At 39.0% G+C, this 23,035-nt stretch overlaps 1 protein-coding gene across 1 annotated transcript in view; it reads right to left on the reverse strand.

Moving 5' to 3' along the window:
- Positions 1-23,035, reverse strand: part of NDST3 (N-deacetylase/N-sulfotransferase (heparan glucosaminyl) 3) — a 182,278-nt gene that overhangs the window by 90,030 nt on the left and 69,213 nt on the right. The window contains exon 4 of the mRNA XM_010855234.1: positions 11,753-11,907. Within this exon, the coding sequence (XP_010853536.1) occupies positions 11,753-11,907 (155 nt within the window). The remainder of the gene's footprint in view (positions 1-11,752; positions 11,908-23,035) is intronic.

A 23,035-nucleotide genomic window follows, 5' to 3' on the forward strand; every position in this document is an offset into this window, starting at 1 on the left:
CAGTAGTCATGGTGTGGATGTGAGAGTTGGACTATAAAGAAAGCTGAGAGCTGAAGAATTGATGCTTTTGAACTGTGGTGTTGGAGAAGACTCTTGAGAGTCCCTTGGACTACAAGAAGAGCCAACCAGTCCATCCTAAAGGAAATCAGTCCTGAATATTCATTGGAAGGACTGATGCTGAAGCTGAAACTCCAATACTTTGGCCACCGGATGCAAAGAACCGACTCATTGGAAAAGACCCTGATGCTGGGAATGATTGAAGGTGGGAGGAGAAGGGGACAACACAGGACGAGATGGTTGGATGGCATCACTGACTGGATGCACATGAGTTTGAGCAAGCTGCGGGAGTTGGTGATGGACAGGGAAGTCTGGCGTGCTGCAATCCACGGGGTCGCAGAGTCGCACATGACTTGAGCGACTGAACTGAACTCAACGGCGAACTATACTTCAAAAAACAAACAAACTCATAGAAAAAGAGATCAGATTTGTACTTATCAGATGTGGGGGGTGGGGGAGTGGGAATTGGATGAAGTCAGTCAAAAGGTACAAACTTTCTAAATAAGTACCAGGGACATAATATACGACATGATAAACATAAAAGTTGTTAAGACAATAAATCCTAGGAATTCTGATCATAAGGAAATATTTTTTATATCAATATTTCTTTGATTTTATATCCATATGAGATGAGGGATGTTCCCTAAGCTTATTGTGGGAATCATTTCATGATGTATGTAAATCAAATCATGCTGCACTCCTTAAACTTACACAATATTGAATGTGTATCAATTGTATCTCAATAAAACTGGAAGAAAAAAAAGAAATCACAGAAGCAAAAGTTAAGCTAATAATTTAGTACCAGTAAAGAAAGAGGGTATACATACTTAGCTTCATTTTCATTTTAACCTCTAAGAAAGAATTATTTTGGGGAGAGTGATTGATTTTCTTCTAGTCTCCCCTAATAATTATGTAATTTATTTCAAGTGAGTTTCCATTTAACAGAGCATACTGTTTTCCTCTCTTAGAGTTCCCTTCAGAATTTCTGAAGTGTCATCATATCTTTGTTAAATGTCTCATAAATAAATATACCACTAAAGGATGCACTTTTGTAAGAATACTCAACAGAATGATGTAAACACTTTTACTTTACACAGGCCAGGTTGATTTTTTTTTTTTTTTTGAATTGCCAAGATTTCTTCAAATAAACACATGAAGGGGTTTATAGAAATGTAAGAAAAAAAGAATCTATGAGGCTTTACTTTTTTATGCTGTAGCAAAATCACTGAAAATAAAATTTTCTAGAGACACAGTGAAGGAATTGGAGGGTTTAGTTTAATCCAGCTTTCTCAGAGTTTGAAGTTATGAGTTTACTATGGACCTTCAGGATCCTTGAGAAGTAATAACGCTATAAACAATTCAGGGGCAGGCTTAAACTCCCAGAGTATTTGCAAACACATTTAATCTTTTTGAAAATATATAAAATTGAATAGACTAGGAATCTTTAAGACTTCATGGTATTAACTTTAACTGAAGTAATGATACTGACAGAGTAGAAAAGTTGATACTGATCTTTGTTATAACTACTGCATACGGTCTGGTATTTATAATAAACATCAGGACAGTTAATACTTGGGTGATAGCTACACAAATGGAAGAAATTGCACAAATCATATAAAGAGCAATTAAAAGAAAAACATTGTAAAAATCCAGATTCTAATATTCTGAATTTGTTTAAATATAACTCTTCAGAGAAATAGTAACATTCCAGTCATGAGGTTTTTGTAATAGCAATCAATAACAGTATCAATGGCATGGGCAACGTTCAGTTACACAAACCATGCTGGTTACATGGGCTCTGGATCTTGACCGGCCTGAGATCGAACCCTCTCCCCAGTTTTCACTGGCTGTGTGATTTTAAGAAAATTACATATGCTCTCTGAGGCTCACTTTTTGCATTTTAAATATGGGAATAACTAGGTTCACAGGTGTCTGGATGAATGGAGGATGCGTGGAGAGCACCAAGTTCAATGTCTGGTCGCTATCTGGAGCTTGAAATGTTCTCTTCTTACATTTCCTCTGGAGAGCCAAGAACCTTTCTCACTGAAATGCAAGGTTCTGTTTCACGCAGGGAAAACAGAATAATAGAATTTCAAGTTGCACAGCTTTCCCTCTCTGAGCATAAATTAAAGGAAAAGAATGAGGAGTTGGGGAGACTAGTTTGGATGCTGCTGCAGTGATCCAGGTGTGGGATAAAACATTTGGAAGTGGAGAGGAGAAGGGAAGTTTTGAGATGGAGCAGGAATAGTGCAAAAGAAAACTCATAGAAAATACTGAATAACTGGGAACTTGAAGGGGGAGGTACAAAAAGGTGAAAATAGACACAAAGTTAGCAGTTGTATAGATTTTACTTTTATTGATGGATTCATCATATTCAGGGTTAACACTCAAAATATTTACCAGTCAACATGCCATCCACTGATTGGTCAGACCTGGTGCCAGCTGTAGAACTGAAGCTGGATGTTGGAGACTATGAGCCAGGCCCTCTGAGTTGCTGAGTAGTTGGGAGGCTTGGAACATGTATGGAGAGGGTCTAAGGTGGTACTGGGGGTATTGACATTTTCCATATTGTAATAACTGGCATGGCCATACCAGTACTTTTAATGTGAATATTAACCCTGATAATATATCCCTTGCTCTCCTCTTCTTTGTCTCGCCCTCTCCAAGTTCCTTCAGCCATTCTTTTCATGAAATAAATTATATATTTCACCATCTTGGTCATCCTGCGCTGAATAATGGCTATTGGCTTTCTCAAATTGTGCTGCTTCCTTTGGTCCAGAAGCAATCTACCAGCTCAGAGTTGCCTTTGTGAATTCTGGTTTAAACTCTATTTCTACTAGGATAATTAGAATTACACTTTGTTTTCAATATCAATAAAATGACAGCCTAATGTCCTTCTTTATAAAGTGCTTCACTGAAGTGAAAATGATAAAATTCATTCATTCTCTAGCTGGCAAGCAAACTAATTAAAAGATTATTATATATTCCTTAAGCCAGCAAGTCTTTCAATATATTTTAAATTACAGTTTGATACTGTAATCTTTATTTCCATTTTAGAAAGTTAATGTGCTCAGTAGCCTAAGAAGTTGCATAATGGGCACTAGACATGTCAAATAACGTAAAGTAGCAGGTTCTGCTGAACTTGGAAAATGGGGAAAAGGACACTGTGTGAAGGCATAATGATGATGCAATCAAAATGTACAATCCTGCCTAAGATTTTGTTTTCAGGATCTGGAAGAGTGTTTTACAGCTACCAATTTTAAAAGCATTGTCATAACAGTGCTAGGTATCACTGATATTGGTGATGAGTTCTATGATAAAAATTTCTACTGATTATTTTATCTCTAAAAATTAAACTACCATAATTCACTAAAATTTAAATCCAAGTTTCCAGTTGAGAGTATATATACTGATGATTCTTTTGATGCTTAAATGCAGTAAGTTATTTTATTTTTCTAATGGAATTGTATCCAATTTGAAAAACTGTATAAGATATTTCTACTGTGTTATAGGTCAATAATTAATGTTACAATTAATCTTTGCCTCAGAAATAGTACCTTTCAAAAAAAATCCCCTGTTGAAATTTCATCTTAGTACCTGAATCATCCCATATTTGATAACTAAAAATATTTTCTAATCAACCTCTAAAGCTGTATTTCCTGATGGCTATAATCATCAAATGCAAGTTTGCTTAGAGGATTTGGTTGACCTTCCATAGTAAGCAATTAGACAGAGCTTTCAAAGCTAAATTAAAATGGACATCAAATTCCCGTGTGAGACAGAAGTGTCTATATTGTGCCGAAGGATTAATAGATAAGATGTGTTTGCTAAAACTCAACGAAAATCGCAAGCGTTTGGCTGTAGATGGTGACAGAGAGGATCCCATCAAAGAGTCTTACATCATAGTCTCAGATTCGCTTAGTTGGAAAGAATTTAAATGTCCTCTAGCTAACTGCTGTGCATGTTCAGTTTTACCCATGGTGTCTAGTCTTGTTTGAACGCCCAGTGGCTTCCTTGTCTGTGCTTTCAGTTCCTTCACTGCGAAACACTCATGCTCCTCTTTAAATTTAGAGCTCCCAAGCTGGTGGAAAAAAGCAGAGTGCGACCCAATTTCCAAATGCAATATTAGCACAATACTGCTTGTTCCATCTAGTGAGTGGAGAGTTGAGGCAGAATTTCCTCCAGAACAGTTTCTTTGAATTAAAGTTGCCTCTGTATCTCGCAGCAGTGGAGACACAGACATAGAGAGCAGACTTATGGACATGGCCAGAAGGGAGGAAGTAGAGGGTGGGATGTATGGAGAGAGTAACACGGAAACATATATTACATGTGTAAAATAGACAGCTGATGGGAATTTGCTATAGGACTCAGGGAACTCAAACTGGGGCTTGGTATCAACCTAGAGGGGTAGGACAGGGAGGAAGGTGGAAGGGATGTTGAAGTGGGAAGGGACATGGGTAAACTTATGGCTGATTCATGTTGATGTTTGGTAGAAACCAACAAAATACTGTAAAGCAATCATCCTTCAATTAAAAATAAATAAATTTAAAGAAAGTACCACTGGGAAAAATAGAAGTGCCATTGAACTAAAAAAAAAAAAAAAAAATAAAGTAGACTCTGTATGGGGCTGTAAAGTAGACATGATGGGGCTTCCAAGGTGCTACAGTTGGTAAAGAATCAGCCTGCCAGTACAGGAGAGGAAAGGGATGTGGGTTTGATACCTAGGTTGGGAAGATCCCCTGGAGTAGGGAATGGCAACTCACTCCAGTATTCTTGCCTGGAAAATTCCATGGACACAGGAACCTGGCGGGCTACAGTCCACGGGGGTTGCAAATGACTGAGCACACACAACCAACTTGTGTTATACATGATAAATGCCGGTCAGTCATGTGAAAAGTTCCCCCAATGCAGTTGTTTGTCTTCCTTCCCAACATGTTATAAACTCTGCCTAGCTCAAGGAGCATTTGGGAACCTAAGGGAAATGTTGCCCTATGGATTTCACCTCTAGTTCTCAATTTCCCTGATGTTAGCAGAAGTCCCAGATACCCTCTTGGGTTACCAGGCAAAAGAGAAATCTAGACTTATACCTGTGAATTGGTTTAGGAGGCCAGTGAGGACGCTTGGAATCACAATTTATGCGGTTTAAAAATAAAAGAGGATTTCTGGTTTTAAATTCTACCACTAGTGAGCTTTATCACCATGAGTGGGTCACTGTAATTTCTCTGACTTTTCAGTGTTCTTCTTCATGGTGTGAGAATAAGTATTCCTACAGTTCAGAGCTGCTGTAAGAATTTAAGGAAATAATATAGAATATATAAAAAAATAAATAAAACCCTTGAACTTTTCTTATTGCATCTTTAAATTTAACAGCAAAGCAGCTTTGTGACTAATGCCTTAGTGGGCATTAGAGAACACATACTAGAAAATGTAGAATTCACATGAACCAATGTCTTCCCCAATATAAAATAAGTTTTTAAACTTGAGGATCTTTGTCCCTCATACCTGTCACTCTAAACACAGAAACCCAGGCAAAAACTGAAGATGGCAGTTTTATGATACTGAATATACTGATAATAAAAACAACAGCTGTTCTCCACTGTGTGTTATATACTAATCACTGTTCCCCAAAGCTTCTGTTCTCTTTCACGTTGTTATGACCCAGGAGGGAGTGATCCTGGATCCAGTCTCTTTTTATGTGTGTCTTCTCCTGTCAAAAAAGTCAATTGATTCTGTATCTGATTAAACTTTTATGAATGTTCTCTGCTGCCTCAAGACCATAATTTGGGTTGTCAACCTGAAACTAGGAATGGCATTTTTAAGAAATGTCCTCTGTTTAACATGTGAGGTTAAGAATGACCAAATTTCAAATGTGAACTATTCTTTCAATTCATGATCATTTGCCCTGGAATGTGAAGTCAAGTGGGCCTTAGGAAGCATCACTATGAACAAAGCTTGTGGAGGTGATGGAATTCCAGTTGAGTTATTTCAAATCCTAAAAGATGATGCTGTGAAAGTGGTGCACTCAAAATGCCAGCAAATTTGGAAAACTCAGCAGTAGCCACAGGACTAGAAAAGGTCAGTTTTCATTCCAATCCCAAAGAAAGGCAATACCAAAGAATGCTCAAACTACTGCTCATTTTCATTCATCTCACATGCTAGTAAAGTAATGCTCAAAATTCTCCAAGCCAGGCATCAACAATGCGTGAACCGTGAACATCCAGATGTTCAAGCTGGTTTTAGAAAAAGCAGAGGAACCAGAGATCAAATTATCAACATCCGTTGGATCGTGGAAAAGAGCAAGAGAATTCCAGAAAGACATCTATTTCTGCTTTATTGACTATGCCAAAGCCTCTAACCGTGTGGATCATAATAAACTGTGGAAAATTCTGAAAGAGATGGGAATACCTGACCACCTGACCTGCCTCCTGAGAAATCTGTATGCAGGTCAGGAAGCAACACTTAGAACTGGACATGGAACAACAGACTGGTTCTAAATAGGAAAAGGAGTACATCAAGGCTGTATATTGTCACCCTGCTTATCTAACTTATATGCAGAGTACATCATGAGAAACGCTGGGCTGGAAGAAGCACAAGCTGGAATCTAGATTTCCAGGAGAAATATCAATAACCTCAGATATGCAGATGACACCACCCTTATGGCAGAAAGTGAAGAGGAACTCAAAAGCCTCTTGATGAAAGTGAAAAAGTTGGCTTAAAACTCAACATTCAGAAAACGAAGATCATGGCATCTGGTCCCATCACTTCATGGCAAGTAGATGGGGAAACAGTGGAAACAGTGACAAACTTTATTTCTGGGGCTCCAAAATCACTGCAGATGGTGACTGCAGCCATGAAATTAAAAGACGTTTGCTCCTTGGAAGAAAAGCTATGACCAACCTAGATAGCATATTAAAAAGCAGAGATATTATTTTGCTAACAAAGGTCCGTCTAGTCAAAGCTATGGTTTTTCCAGTGGTCATTTATGGATGTGAGAGTTGGACTATAAAGAAAGCTGAGCACTGAAGAATTGATGCTTTTGAACTGTGGTGTTGGGGAAGACTCTTGAGAGTCCCTTGGATGGCAAGAAGATCCAACCAGTCCATCCTAAAGGAAATCAGTAGTGAATATTCATTGGAAGGACTGATGCTAAAGCTGAAACTCCAATACTTTGGCCACCTGAGAAGAACTTACTCATTGGAAAAGACCCTGATGGTGGGAAAGACTGAAGGTGGGAGGAGAAGGGGATGACAGAGAATGATATGGTTGGATGGCATCACCAACTCAATGGACGTGAGTTTGAGTAAACTCCGGGAATTGGTGGTGGACAGGGAGGCCTGGTGTGCTGCGGTCCATGGGGTCACAAAGAGTTGAACATGACTGAGTGATTGAACTGAACGGAATAATATTGGCATATGTTGATTAATTCATCCAAGTCATAACAGAATACTATTATTCCAGATAATGTTCTGTTTTCAGGGGAATATAACAGCGAATGTAGTCAAATATGCCTTGGTAAAATTTTTTTTGAAGACTACCAAAACAACAATAACAACATACCTTGAAATCTTCTCTATCACTTCTTAGTTTATCTTTTATTAGTACTTTCTTATATTTTATGTATTTTCCTCTTTTAAAAATTCCTTCCTTTCTCCACAGATTTAAAAAGAAACTACAAAATAATTTTCTTCTCCATATCCTCTCTTGCTGATTAACATTGCCAATATCAGCAGTCTTTTAGATTTCTGAAGATGACAGAATTACTGTTTGCTACATTGAGGGGATTTTTAGTGCTATTACAAACTGTGGCAATGTTTATCCACTTCTACGTGCTGTTTACTAGTCCTATTTATATATATATTTTTAGGGAAGAATGGTGGCTCTCCATCTCACAGGAGTTTGCAAATACTGTCAACATATTCAAAATACTAGCATGTAGGGACCTATTTGTGTTTTATTGACAAAATATCAGTGTCTGTAAAATGTGCACTTGAAGCCATTTTCTATTTTGGGGAGTAGTTTGAAGTTAAAAGGTAAATATGGGCTCCTGATGCTACCCATAGTATTTGGTCTTCTATATTCTTGTGGAAAAATCAGCGTGTTTCACAAATTCTAAACTTTTGTTGTACAAATTCGAGTAAGATACTATGTGAGTCAACTATTCAAACCTCCTGGGGCTTTAGAAGTTTATGTAAAATACATTTCATGTTAATTGGGCAAGTGGCCATCAGCACTTTCTTAAATTCTGATTAACCAAAAAAACTGATAGTTACATAACTGGGGGGCCAGCCAAGGGAGATATAACATGTGCTCTTCTTTCCACAGAGTTCCATATAGTTTCAGGGTTTGGAAACTATAACACTGGAAAAGGCAAAATTGCAGGAAACCTCAAAATTGAGATTATGCTTCAAATGAGTCATTTCTAGTTCTGGTGCATGTTCAGTCGCATCCAACTCTTTGCGACTGTGGACTGTCACCCACCAGGCTCCTTTATCCATGGGATTCTCCAGAAAGAATACTGAAGTGGGTTACCATTTCCTCCTCCAGGAATCTTTCCAACACTGGATCGAACCAGCATCTCCTGCATTAGCAGGCGGATTCTTTTACCATTGAGCCACCTGGGAAGCCCCTAGTTCTGGGGTCAGGACTTCAAATCTATAGAAAAAAAAATTTGGTCAAGGGAGTGGTTATATTTTAGAATTTCCCAAATCATATCCAAATTAACTAGTGTAATGTATTTTAATTCTTTTGCACACTAGCCTTAGACTACAATTAGTAGGATTTACCTAGAAATACAGTACATGAACAACACTACGCCAGAGCCTTTGACTGTGTGGATCACAACAAATTGTGGAAAATTCTTAAAGAGCTGGGAAAAACAGACCACCTGATCTACCTCCTGAGAAATCTGTATGCAGGTCAAGAAGCAACATTAGAACAGGAACAACAGACTGGTTCCAATCGGGAAAGGAGTACGTCAAGGCTGTATATTGTCACCCTGCTTATTTAACTTATATGCAGAGTACATCATGAGAAACGCTGGACTGTATGAAGCACAACCTGGAATCAAGATTGTCAGGAGAAATATCAATAACCTCAGATATGCAGATGACACCACCCTTATGGCAGAAAGGGAAGAAGAACTAAAGACCCTCTTGATGAAAGTGAAAGAGGAGAGTGGAAATGTTGGCTTAAAACTCAACATCAGAAAACTAAGATCATGGCATCTGATCCCATCACTTCATGGCAAATAGATGGGGAAACAGTGGAAACAGTGACAGACTTCATTTTTTGGGGGGCTCCAAAATCACTGCAGATGGTGACTGCAGCCATGAAATTAAAAGACATTTGTTCCTGGAAAGAAAAGCTATGACTAACCTAGATAACATATTAAAAAGCAGACCTTTGTTATTTTGCTAACAAAGGTCCATCTAGTCAAAGCTATGGTTTTTCCAGTAGTCATGTATGGATGTGAGACTCGGACTATAAAGAAAGCTGAGCGCTGAAGAATTGATGCTTTTGAACTGTGGCGTTGGGGAAGACTCTTGAGAGTACCTTGGACTGCAAGGAGATCCAACCAGTCCATCCTAAAGGAAATCAGTCCTTAATATTCATTGGAAGGACTGATGCTGAAGCTGAAACTCCAATACTTTGGCCACCTGATATGAAGAACAGACTCATTGGAGAAGACCTTGATGATGGGAAAGATTGAAGGCAGGAGAAGAAGGGGACAACAGAGGATGAGATGGTTGGATGGCATCACTGACGCGATGGACATGAGTTTGAGTAGGCTCCAGGAATTGGTGATGGACAGGGAAGCCTGGTGTGCTGCAGTCCCTGGAGTCGCAAAGAGTTGGGACACGACTGACTGACTGAACTGAACCTAGAAATATGATCTGATGGTTTTAGCTTTATTAACAACATAATCTATGAACACTGTAATATAAATTTTGGGGTTTGCAAATAAGAAAAATACTGTAATAAAGATATATTACACTTCACTTGCTTTTTGAGAGGTAATTTCTGCCGCTTTAATTGTTCATACTACGAATATTCACTGAGTATGTTTATGAACTGGGAACTGTGATAGGCAGAACACAGTCCTTGCCCCAGTGTACTCTCTGCCCAGGAAGGAGAATGCTGGTTCAGTAAAGAGCTACTTGTCTGGACTCCTTCCACATGTTTGTGTGCCCATCAGAATAATACAAAGATAAACACCCTCCCACCCCAAACATGCCCTGTTGGTTTGTTAACTTCTCTATACCATCTCCACTCATCACAAGCACATTTTCCCATGTACTGCACTTAACTTTAACTGTAAAATTTCCTGTCCAGAATCAGAATCCTCTTGGTTTTAAAACAGTGTATCTTGCTCAGTCAAATAAATGTTCCTTCCTTGTGTTATATGTATTTGATGTCTTTTAAATGGTTTTCTTCCCATTCCTCTTGCCTTTCCAGATTGAGATTCCATTACCACCTGCCAGCGAACACCTCCTACCTGTGTTTCCCTCAGCCTCATTTAACTCCAAATTCTCCCTGACACTTAAATCTTATTCTTATTTCAGAATGTACCTGAAATCCTATTTACACAGCATTTCCCTGGATACTCTCAACGACACTTCCTTCTCTGATGGTGAATTTTACGTTTATACAGTTTGGCACTAGGTCCAGGAATATCTCATTTTACTGAAGACTGTTTTTTTAAACTGAACTATAGTTGACTAACAGTGTTGTGCTAGCTTCTGTTTACAGTAAAATGATTCAATTATATATCTATATGTATGTGTGTGTATATATATATTCATTTCATAGTCTTTTCTATTATGGTTTATTCAGTTCAGTTCAGTTCAGTCGCTCAGTCGTGTCCCACTCTTTGTGACCCCATGAATCACAGCACACCAGGCCTCCCTGTCCATCACCAACTCCCGGAGTTCACTCAGACTCACGTCCATCGAGTCAGTGATGCCATCCAGCCATCTCATCCTCTGTCGTCCCCTTCTCCTCCTGCCCTCAATCCCTCCCAGCATCAGGGTCTTTTCCAATGAGTCAACTCTTCACATGAGGTGCCCAAAGTACTGGAGTTTCAGCTTTAGCATCAATCCTTCCAAAGAACACCCAGGGCTGATCTCCTCCAGAATGGACTGGTTGGATCTCCTTGAAGTCCATGGGACTCTCAAGAGTCTTCTCCAACACCACAGTTCAAAAGCATAGCATGTCAAATATAGTTTCCTGTGCTATACAGTAAGACCTCATTGTTTATCTATTTTATATGAAGTAGTTTGTAACTGTATCCCCAGTTCCTTTTTCATCCCTCCCCCATCTTTGGTAAGTGTACGTTTATTTTCTAAGTGGAGATTTGTTTTATGTGTGTATTTTGTCTTCTCAGTGCAGCTGAAAGCTCTTTCTGGATGTGAACCATATTTTATGAGCTCTGACCATAATGTCATGTAGCTGAGCCCTGTGAGTGTCCTGAAACTTTCCTTTTAAATTAGACCCCTCAAAACATGAAGCATAGTGATGAGCATCCAATACGAATTCAAAAGTCACAAGCTGACAGGCTGCACTACTGAGTGTTTCCGACCATCACATAGAAATGACTGCTTAAAAGTGCCCGTATGCCCAAACCTCAGATGTTCTCAATATAAAAAGCCAGTCACTTTAGTAGTCTGTGTACTTTAGTTCAAAGTGAGTTACTTACTAAGGCAAACTTTTTGTTGAGAATCATCTGTTCCACCAAAGATGACTCATTATGGAAGAGGTGGGGCTGCATATGGCTCCACATATGTGGAAACCACCAGAACTCTTCAACAGATCCCAAAAGATGGTCATCCCCTTCATCTTCCTCTTCAGTTCCTAGGGCGTAGGGAAGAGCAAAAAGATAATTCAATTAATTTCAGCTACACTGATTGCCTGTTCATCTGTATGTATATCTGTCCATCTATCCATCCAGTAATGTAATCCTATATATGCATTTAGAAGATACCATTTATACTATCTTACATACATGTAAAGCTTTGAACATGAATTGTAACAAAGGAAAATCTGTTACTTGGGGAACAACCAGAGACTGTGATACAACTCTTTTTAAAAGTTTTAAAACATGAGACATGCATATAAAATCGGTGTAAGACGGAAATACACAATCATTCCAAAGGACTTTAGAATTTTTAACTTTTAGGATCTTTGTATAATTTAAGTTTGGAGAGAAATGGGGGATAAGCAGGGAATGCAGTGCAGGGAATATGAGTGGGAAATGTGTTGTAGAGTTCTAATAGTATTTAGATCACTCTGACATGGGTTGTAACACAACATTGCCAACAAAATAATTCCATAATTTATCTGGGTTACTCCTTACGTTTGTGAATAAGTTCAGTTCAGTTCAGTTCAGTTCAGCTGCTCAGTCGTATCCAACACTTTGCGGCCCCGCGTACTGCAGCACGCCAGGCCTCCCTGTGTGCATCACCAACTCCTGGAGTTTACCCAAACTCATGTTCATCGAGTCAGTGTTGCCATCCAACCATCTCACCCTCTGTCGTCCCCTTCTCCTCCCGCCCTCAATCTTTCCAAACATCATAGTCTTTACAAATAAGTCAGCTCTTCGCATCAGGTGGCCAAAGTATCAGAGTTTCAGCTTCTTCCAATGACTACCCAGGACTGATCTCCTTTAGGATGGACTGGTTGGATCTCCTTGCAGTCCAAGGGACTCTCAAGAGTCTTCTCCAACACCACAGTTCAAAAGCATCAATTCTTTGGTGCTCAGCTCCTTTATAGTCCAACTCTCACATCCATACATGACTACTGGAAAAACCATAGCTTTGACCAGACGGACCTTTGTTGACAAATAAATGTCTCTGCTTTTTAATATGCTGTCTAGGTTGGTCATAACTTTCCTTCCAAGGAGTAAGCGTCTTTTAATTTCATGGCTGCAATCACCATCTGCAGTGATTTGGGAGCCCCCCCAAAATAAAGTCAGCCACTGTTTCCCCTGTTTCTCCATCTATTTGCCATGAAGTGATGGGACCAGATGCCATGATCTTAGTTTTCTGAATGCTGAGTTTTAAGCCAACTTTTTGACTCTCCTCTTTCACTTTCATCAAGAGGTTCTTTAGTTCTTCGTCACTTTCTGCCATAAGGGTGGTGTCATCTGCATATCTGAGGTTATTGATATTTCTCCTGGCAATCTTGATTCCAGCTTGTTCTTCTTCCAGCCCAGCGTTTCTCATGATGTACTCTGCAAGCAGGGTGACAATATACAGCCTTGACGTACTCCTTTTCCTATTTAGAACCAGTCTGTTGTTCCATGTCCAGTTCTAACTATTGCTTCCTGACCTGTATACAGGTTTCTAAAGAGGCAGGTCAGGTGGTCTGGTATTCCCATCTCTTTCAGAATTTTCCACAGTTTATTGTGATCTACACAGGCTTTGGCATAGTCAATAAAGCAGAAATAGATGTTTTTCTGGGACTCTCTTGCTTTTTTGATGATCCAACTGCTGCTGCTGCTGCTAAGTCGCTTCAGTCGTGTCCGACTATGTGCGACCCCATAGATGGAAGCCCACCAGGCTCCCCCGTCCCTGGGATTCTCCAGGCAAGAACACTGGAGTGGGCTGCCATTTCCTTCTCCAATGCATGAAAGTGAAAAGTGAAAGGGAAGTCGCTCAGTTGTTTCCGACCCTCAGCAACCCCATGGACTGCAGCCCACCGGGCTCCTCCATCCATGGGATTTTCCAGGCAAGAGTACTGGAGTGGGGTGCCATTGCTTTCTCCGATGATCCAACAAATGTTGGCAATTTGATGTCTGTTTCCTCTGCTTTTTATACTAATGCATAAAAGGGAGAAAAAGGGAAATGTGGGAATTGTTTTTGAAAAAAAAAATAGAGAAAACTGAAGGAAAGAAAAAAAAATGATGGAAAAAAGCTGAGAAATGAAATCATCGTAAAACAACCCAAGAATCACTGTGCTCCTTGGTGGAACTCATGTTCATCATGCTTTTCCTTTCTTTCAAGTTCTTGGAAGCAAACTTTCCATCAAAAAACCTCTATTTCCTTGAGAGTCAGCTTTGTTGTTCTTTTGAATTTCATATTTGGGCTTATTTTATTTCCTTCATTTTCTCTGATCTGCAGTTTAGGTGAGTGTGGGAAATGACACAGTTCTCTAATTTATATGCAGGAGTAGGAGTCTATTTTTATGCTTCTCCAGGTAGAGTTTCTTTACTAAAGCATAAATGAAAGCAGTGTAAGGTGTCTGTCCTGACATCTCATAAGATGATATTAATCATCACAAAATTATACAGTCACACTTTAATTTCAGCAGTGACACTCAATTCAATAAGGTCCTAGAACGGTAGATTCTTCAAATGATGTCCCTTCTGCATGGAGAAAAACATCCTCGTATTTTCAATAGCAGTTCTTATGTGACTGGTTCTGATGGGTCTCTAGAGGCTAACGAGGGTGGACAGACTACTCCCCCTGCACAGCCTACCACTTGTTACCACCCCTCTATGATTTAATTTTCCAAAAGAATGAAGGTAGTGCCTACTGGCAGGAAAAGGATCAGTTAGATCTTATGATTTATTGGGCAATGAAAGAGACCAAAGGTAAAGATGTAGTACGAGGCTGCATGGTGGTTCTGATGTATGCAGGAGGAACAGGGTTAGTGATATAGAATGGGTGTAATAACATAATCTCTCAATAAGGACAGTCTTCAATTTCACTTTCTCATGATTAGGTACTCTGCTGATGTGAGGGAACTCTTGCTCTCTCTGTAAAGGGCATATGTAAATCGAATCTGTTTTAGTTCCCCTATTTTATTCTCTTTTGCATACTACTCATGTTACTCTTGTTACTCATGTCAGTGGAGTTGAACAAGTACAGCCTTTGGAGTTAGAAGCTTTTTAGTTTATTTATTTCTAGGTTCCAACACATTTGAGCTGTGTGGCTGTGGGCAAGTCATATAACCCCTTTAATGTTGGTGTTCACGTAGGCAAAAATATGGACAGCAATACCTATTTTATTCCTTTTGTGAGAAAGTGTCTACATAGTCCAGGCACATGCTGGGTAATTTAAAATGCCAATGTTCTTCCCTCTTTTGCTTCTGTTCTTGTATCTTCTATGTATGTCCTAGAGTTTTTTCTTTTTCTCACTACAGTACTATATGGGGGGGGGGGCAGAGGCTCATCAGAGTGTTATGTGACAGAGGGGACATTGTATTTAAGAATTTAAGAACTGATCAAGCCATTATATTAAATAATTGCTTGATTAATGAATCACCCACACCAGACGTTCTTGGGGCTTCTAAGCTCTGGGAAGCCTTCTAGAAAGGCATGCGAAAGAATAGGAAGATACAGTCAGGGGCATAGAAATCTGATGGCCCCAGTCATGGCAAAGTCTTGTGTCCTGCTGCCTTTTAGGTAATAAATAAGGTGGCCCTGGTAAAGAGACATTTGCTAAGTGTGACTGGTGATGCTTAAATACGTTTTTCTTTTTTTTCCGACATAAAGATGATGCTTTTGGTTTCCCTGCAGTTAAACGTCTCTACTTAAATACTCTCCTCTTGCTTAACATTTTGCATGTCCTCAGGACACCCTATTAGTTAAGATTACTAGTCAATTACTTGTTGCAGTTTTACTTTCACATACTGAAAACAAGTAGACTTCTCTTAGGGTTTCCTAGTAATCAGTTAATTGCTGATTTCCACTTCCTCTGGGAAAAGTGAGCTGAGATTTCCTAGTTTATGAATAAAGTCACCCCTCCAACTACTTTTAGCTCTATTCTCTGTCTCCTATAGTTCCTACCTTTCCCTATCTTTTTTCTTCTCTCCTCTTTATTCATTTTTCTAGTTGGCCTTTACTCAAAGTTTATATATGAGGACAGTGCAACAGATTTCAGAATTCTTTGGAAAGATTGCTCAGGCATTTGCTGTCCTTTTCTGAACATCATAGAGGGCCCCTCTGATAGGCTTATGTAAATTCACAGCAGGCATAACTGTAAGGCCCTTCCTTTTTTCTTTACAGCTCTTCCTTATCTGATTTCCTTTAATTCTACTTTGGGGATGTTTTACATCAGAATTAATTATATTGAGAATAAGTATCTGTTGCCTAATACTTCAAACGTCATGATAAAAAACAGTTGAAAAAAACAAAACAAAACAAAACAAAAAAAACAGTTGAAACATAGTCATTCATGGTTTGATTATCCTGGCTTCTTGTCACTCCTTTATTTCTCTACTCTACCAACTTTTGTCAGAAATAGAGAGAGAACTCAAGTCAAATTCTCAATTTTAAGTGTCATTTCTTAAGTTGTTACAAAACTACATTGAAATCTTACAGTTAATGTAAATTATTATTTTATTATGTATCTATTTAAGTTAGTTGTGTCTCTTCAATATTTTTTTCTGTAGTATTTCCTACTCTGATACTATATTAAAAACTATCATTGCAATTGAGACTATCTTAACTGTTTTTCAAGTATTGTCTCATTTAATTCTCACTAGAACTCTGTGCTGAAAGCCACTAACTCCATTTTACAGATAAGGAAATTGATATTTGGAAAGATGATGTAATTTGCCACAAGTCAATGGAAATATGGGATAGAACCTGAATTCAGAATCTTAATTCTAACCCAAATTACACAACTCCAAATTCAGGACCCTTAACCAACATTTATGGGCCAAATATGGAGTTTAGAGATAAGATGAGCATTTACTAATTTATATAACTTTTCTCTTCACATAGTTAAGTAATTCTCTGATATAATTAAAATTTACAAACACTATTGGTTCTCATCTGTAACACTATTTCAGATGGTGACTGCAGCCATGAAATTAAAAGGCGCTTGCTCCTTGGAAGAAAAGTTATGACCAACCTAGATAGCTTATTAAAAAGCAGAGACATTACTTTGCCAACAAAGGTCCATCTAGTCAAAGCTATGGTTTTCTCAGTAGTCATGTATGGATGTGAGAGTTGGACTATAAAGAAAGCTGAGTGCTGAAGAACTGATGCTTTTGAACTGTGGTGTTGGAGAAGACTCTTGAGAGTCCCTTGGACTGCAAGGAGATCCAACCATTCCATCCTAAAGTAGACAGTCCTGGGTGTTCATTGGAAGGACTGATGCGGAAGCTGAAACTCCAGTATTTTGGCCACCTGATTTGAAGAACTGACTCGTTTGAAAAGACCCTGATGGTGGGAAAGACTGAAGGCGGGAGGAGAAGGGGATCACAGAGGATAAGATTGTTGGATGGCATCACTGACTCAATGGACATGAGTTTGAGTACACTCTGGGAGTTGGTGATGGACAGGGAGGCCTGGTGTGCTGTAGTCCATGGGGTTGCAAAGAGTCGGACACTACTGAGTGACTAAACTGAACTGATTGATTCTTGGTGATCTGGAAAAATATACAAACCTAAAGAACCTATAGATAAGGGGAAGGCACCTTTTGACACTCAGCTTCCTTAATCAAGGATTGCCAATTAAATGATAATAATCCATTTTTTCCTAATACATAAGACTTGGGCTCTGACTAAAAGTTAAGAGTATTGTTTTTTTACACTTAACTAGCGATATAACCTTGGGCCCCACTAAGTTTCTATGTTATTATCTAGAAAACAAGATAACACATTCTTTAACTCCTAGAATTCAATGAAAAGTTACATGAAAAGTGCTTAGTTAAGTAACTAGAATATGGTGTTGCTCACTAAAAGGGAACTATAATTTTTATTCTTTCATCTCTTTATTTTTCACAAAATGCACAAATCTTTCAAAAATGAAAGTAAACCAAATAAGATGAAACCCTTTTCTAAAATAAAACTTACTAGTATGAGGGTGCTGTTTTTCTTCTTCCCTTCAAGACTGAATAAAACAGAATTTTTAACAGAAAAAGGAGTTACTCATTTAGAAAGGAAGACAATGTAATTCAATTAAACTTTACAATATCCAATTTTCAAAGGATTCAGATGATTAAATTTTATATCTGTTCCCACTGAAAACTGATTTTACTGGTTTTAGACAACCCTAACTAAGTGTTGTGGGAGCTTTCAGATCTTATACAAAACTCTCGTGCTTTCTCCGTAGCTTCCTCCTGTGTTCCATCTACTCTCCTTGGCTTAGAGAGAGGACACATGTACTGTGAGCTGTTTGGGAGAACCCAAGTAAGGAATGAGGTGAGTCTCTCAGAATCAGAAATGAAGGAGAGCAACTGGCTCGAGTCGGTCTTTAGCATCAGCATTGGACAAAAAAAAATTTAGTTGCCAGGAATGTTTTCTTATATTTCTATTATGTTTGGGAAAGAAGTTTTAGTTATTCTTAATGTTTAGAGTGATTTTTTTTCACAACACAACATGGTCAAATTTTATTCTCTGACCTTGTTCCTTATAAATACTAATGGTGAAAAGAAAGTAATTTTATGTTCACCCAATCCTTTATTCATAAGCTCATTTTTTTTCATTAGGCACTGTTATACTTGCTGGTATTACAACAATAAAGCGTTTGTAGAGTGATCATTTTAGTGAGGAATGACAACAGATAATTTATAAATAAAGTACATTCAATACCCATACATTTAGCAATCTAGGAACAGAAGGGATCTTCCTTAAGCTAATAAAGACTTTCAATGAAATTGTCTATTGAAAGAATTCCCCTCAAGAATAGGAACAAAACTACTTAAGGGTTTCCCCTGAGGTCAGGAACAGGACATGAGTGTTGTTATCACCATGTTTATTTAATATTTACTGGACATCCAAGCTAATGTAGTAGGCAAGGAAAAGAAAAAAAAATTCATAAAGCTCAGAAAGGAAGAAATAAAATTTTTACTATCCAAAAATTGTATGATTGAATAGGTAGAAAATCCAAAAGAATCTTGGAAGTATAGAATTAATAAGTGAGTGTAGCAAGGCTGCTGAATATTAATATCAGTACACAAGATCAATTTTATTATTACACATTATTAACAGAGAAATGGGGAAAAAAACTGTAAAAAAGACACAATTAACTACTGCACCAAAAAACTCCACCAAGGAATAAATAGAAAAATAATAAAGTTTTGTCAAGTATAATTAAAGAGGACCTAAATATGGGTTCTTACCAGTTAGTAAAGAATTCGCCTGCCAATGCAGGAGATGCAAGAGTCTTGGGTTTGATCCCTGGGTCAGAAAGATCCCTTGAAGTAGGAACTGGTGACCCACTCCAGTTGCCTGGAAAATTCCATGGACAGAGGAGCCTGGCAGGCCACAGTCCCTGGGGTGGCCGAGAGTCAGACATGACTGAGCATACACTGAGCACAAATATGTTCAAGCATAGGAAGACTCAATGTTTAGTACAACAATTCTCCCCAAATTAATTAATAGATTTAATGTAATTTAAATAAAAATAGTATAGGGTGACAAAGCTGTATATTGTCAACCTGCTTATTTAAGTTCTACGCAGAGTACTTCATGTGAAATGCTGGGCTGGACAAATCACAAGCTGGAATCAAGACTACCAGGAGAAATACCAACCGCCTCAGATATGCAAATGATTCCATTTGATGCAGAAAGTGAAGAGGAACTAAGAAGCCTCTTGATGAGGGTGAAAGAAGAGAGTGAAAAACCTGGCCTGAAACCCAACATTAAAAAACTAATATCATGGCATCCGATTCCATCATTTCATCACAAACAGATGGGGAAAAAGCAGAAGCAGTGAGACTTTCCTTTCTTGGGTTCCAAAATCGCTGTGGACAGTGACTGCAGCCATGAAATTAAAAGATGCTTGCTTCTTGGAAGGAAAGCTGAGAAACAGCGTATTAAAAAGCAGAGACATCACTTTGTCAACAAAGGTCTGTGTAGTCAAAGGTATGGTTTTCCCAGTAGTCATGTATGGATGTGAGAGTTGGACCAGAAGAAGGCTGAGTGCCGAAGAACTGATGCTTTCAAATTGTGGTGCTACAGAAGACTCTCGAGAGTCCCTTGGACTGCAAGGAGATCAAACTGGTAAATACTAAAGGAAATCAACCTTGAATATTCATTGGAAGAACTGTTGCTGAGGTGGAAGCTACAATACTTTGGCCACCTGATACGAAGAGCTGACTCACTGGAAAAGACCCTGATGCTGGGAAAGATTGAAGGCAACAGGGCAACAGAGGATGAGATGGTTCAGACAGTATTACTGACTCATCTGACATAAATTTGAGCAATCTCTGGGAGACAGTCGAGGACAGAGGAGCCTGGCATGCTACAGTCCCTGGGGCTGCAAAGAGTAGGACAGGACTTGGTGACTGGACAACAGCAGCAGCAGCAGCAATAACATAAAAATTCCAGTGAGGATCTTTGTGGATCTGGGAAGCTAATTTTAAAATTTATATAAAAATGAAGAAGGCCCAGAATTGCCAAGGTGATCTTGAAGACGATGAACAAACTTAGAGTACTTAAATAGCAGATATTAGTATCAACTCTGATGCTTTGGCCACCTGATGCAAAGAACTGACTCACTGGAAAAGACCGTGATGCTGGGAAAGATTGAAGGCAGGAGGAGAAGGGGATGACAGAGGATGAGATGGTTGGATGGCATCACGATTCGATGGACATGAGTTTGAGCAAGCTCCCGGAGTTGGTGATGGACAGGGAAGCCTGGAGTGCTGCAGTCTATGGGGTCTCAAAGAGTTGGACATGACTGAGTGATTGAACCGAACCAATTAGTAGTGGAGAAATAACTCCAGAAACAATGAAGGGATGGAGCCAAAGCAAAAACAATACCCAGCTGTGGATATGACTGGTGATAGAAGCAAGGTCCCATGCTGTAAACAGCAATATTGAATAGGAACCTGGAATGTCAGGTCCACGAATCAAGGCAAATTGGAAATGGTCAAATAAGAGATGGCAAGAGTGAACATCGACATTCTAGGAATCAGCAAACTAAAATGGACTGGAATGGGTGAATTTAACTCAGATGACCATTATATCTACTACTGTGGGCAGGAATCCCTTAGAAGAAATGGAGTAGCCATCATGGTCAACAAAAGAGTCTGAAATGCAGTACTTGGACGCAACCTCAAAAACGACACAATGATCTCTGTTCATTTCCAAGGCAAACCATTTAATATCACAGTAATCAAAGGCTATGCCCCAACCAGTAATGCTGAAGAACCTGAAGTTGAACAGTTCTGTGAAGACCTACAAGACCTTTTAGAACTAACACCCCAAAAAGATGTCCTTTTCATTATAGGGGACTGGAATGCAAAAGTAGGAAGTCAAGAAATACCTGGAGTAACAGGCAAATTTGGCCTTGGAGAACGGAATGAAGCAGGGCAAAGGCTAATAGAGTTTTGCCAAGAGAAGGCACTGGTCATAGCAAACACCATCCTCCAACAACACAAGAGAAGATTCTATACATGGACATCACCAGATGGTCAACACCGAAATCAGATTGATTATGTTCTTTGCAGCCAAAAATGGAGCAGCTCTATACAGTTAGCAAAAACAAGACCAGGAGCTGACTGTGGCTCAGATCATGAGCTCCTTATTGCCAAATTCAGACTTAAATTGAAGAAAGTGGGGAAAACCACTAGACCATTCTGGTATGACCTAAATCAAATCACTTATAATTATACAGTGGAAGTGAGAAAAAGATTAAAGGGCCTAGATCTGATAGATAGAGTTCCTGATGAACTATGGACGGAGGTTCGTGACATTGTACAGGAGACAGGGATCAAGACCATCGCCATGGAAAAGAAATGCAAAAAAGCAAAATGGCTGTCTGAGGACGCCTTACAAATAGCTGTGAAAAGAAGAGACGCAGGAAGCAAAGGAGAAAAGGAAAGATATACCCATTTGAATGCAGAGTTCCAAAGAATAGCAAGAAGAGATAAGAAAGCCTTCCTCAGTGATCAATGTAAAGAAATAGAGGAAACAACAGAATGGGAAAGACTAGAGATCTCTTCAAGAAAATTAGAGATATGAAGGGAACATTTTATGCAAAAGTGGGCTTGATAAAGGATAGAAATGGTATGGACCTAACAGAAGCAGAAGATATTAGGAAGAGGAGGCAAGAATACACAGAAGAACTACAAAAAAGACCTTCACGACCAGATAATCACGATCACTCACCTAGAGCCAGACATCCTGGAATGCAAAGTCAAGTGGGCCTTAGAAAGCATCACTACAAACAAAGCTAGTGGAGGTGATGGAATTCCAGTTGAGCTATTTCAACTCTTGAAAGATGATGCTGTGAAAGTGCTGCACTCAATATACCAGCAAATTTGGAAAACTCAGCAGTGGCCACAGGACTGGAAAAGGTCAGTTTTCATTCCAATCCCAAAGAAAGGCAATGCCAAAGAATGCTCAAACTACCACACAATTGCACTCATCTCACACGCTAGTAAAGTAATGCTCAAAATTCTCTAAGCCAGGCTTCAGCAGTATGTGAACCGTGAACTTCCAGATGTTCAAGCTGGTTTTAGAAAGGCAGAGGAACCAGAGATCAAATTGCCAACATCTGCTGGATCATGGAAAAAGCAAGAGAGTTCCAGAAAAACATCAATTTCTGCTTTATTGACTGTGCCAAAGCCTTTGACTGTGTGGATCACAATAAACTGTGGAAAATTCTGAAAGAGATGGGAATACCAGACCACCTGACTTGCCTCATGAGAAACCTATATGCAGGTCAGGAAGCAGCAGTTATAACTGGACATGGAACAACAGACTGGTTCCAAATAGGAAAAGGAGTATGTCAAGGATGTATGTTGTCACCCTGCTTATTTAACTTCTATGCAGAGTACATCATGAGAAATGCCGGGCTGGAAGAAGCACAAGCTGGAATCAAGATTGCTGGGAGAAATATCAATAACCTCAGATATGCAGATGACACTACCCTTATGGCAGAAAGTGAAGAGGAACTAAAAAGCCTCTTGATGAAAGTGAAAGAGGAGAGTAAAAAAGCTGGCTTAAAGCTCAACATTCAGAAAACTAAGATCATGGCATCCGGTCCCACCACTTCATGGGAAATAGATGGGGAAACAGT

This window comes from Bison bison, unplaced genomic scaffold, assembly GCF_000754665.1.
Source record: "Bison bison bison isolate TAMUID 2011002044 unplaced genomic scaffold, Bison_UMD1.0 scf7180017864361, whole genome shotgun sequence".
In the NCBI taxonomy this organism is placed as follows: Eukaryota; Metazoa; Chordata; class Mammalia; order Artiodactyla; family Bovidae; genus Bison; species Bison bison.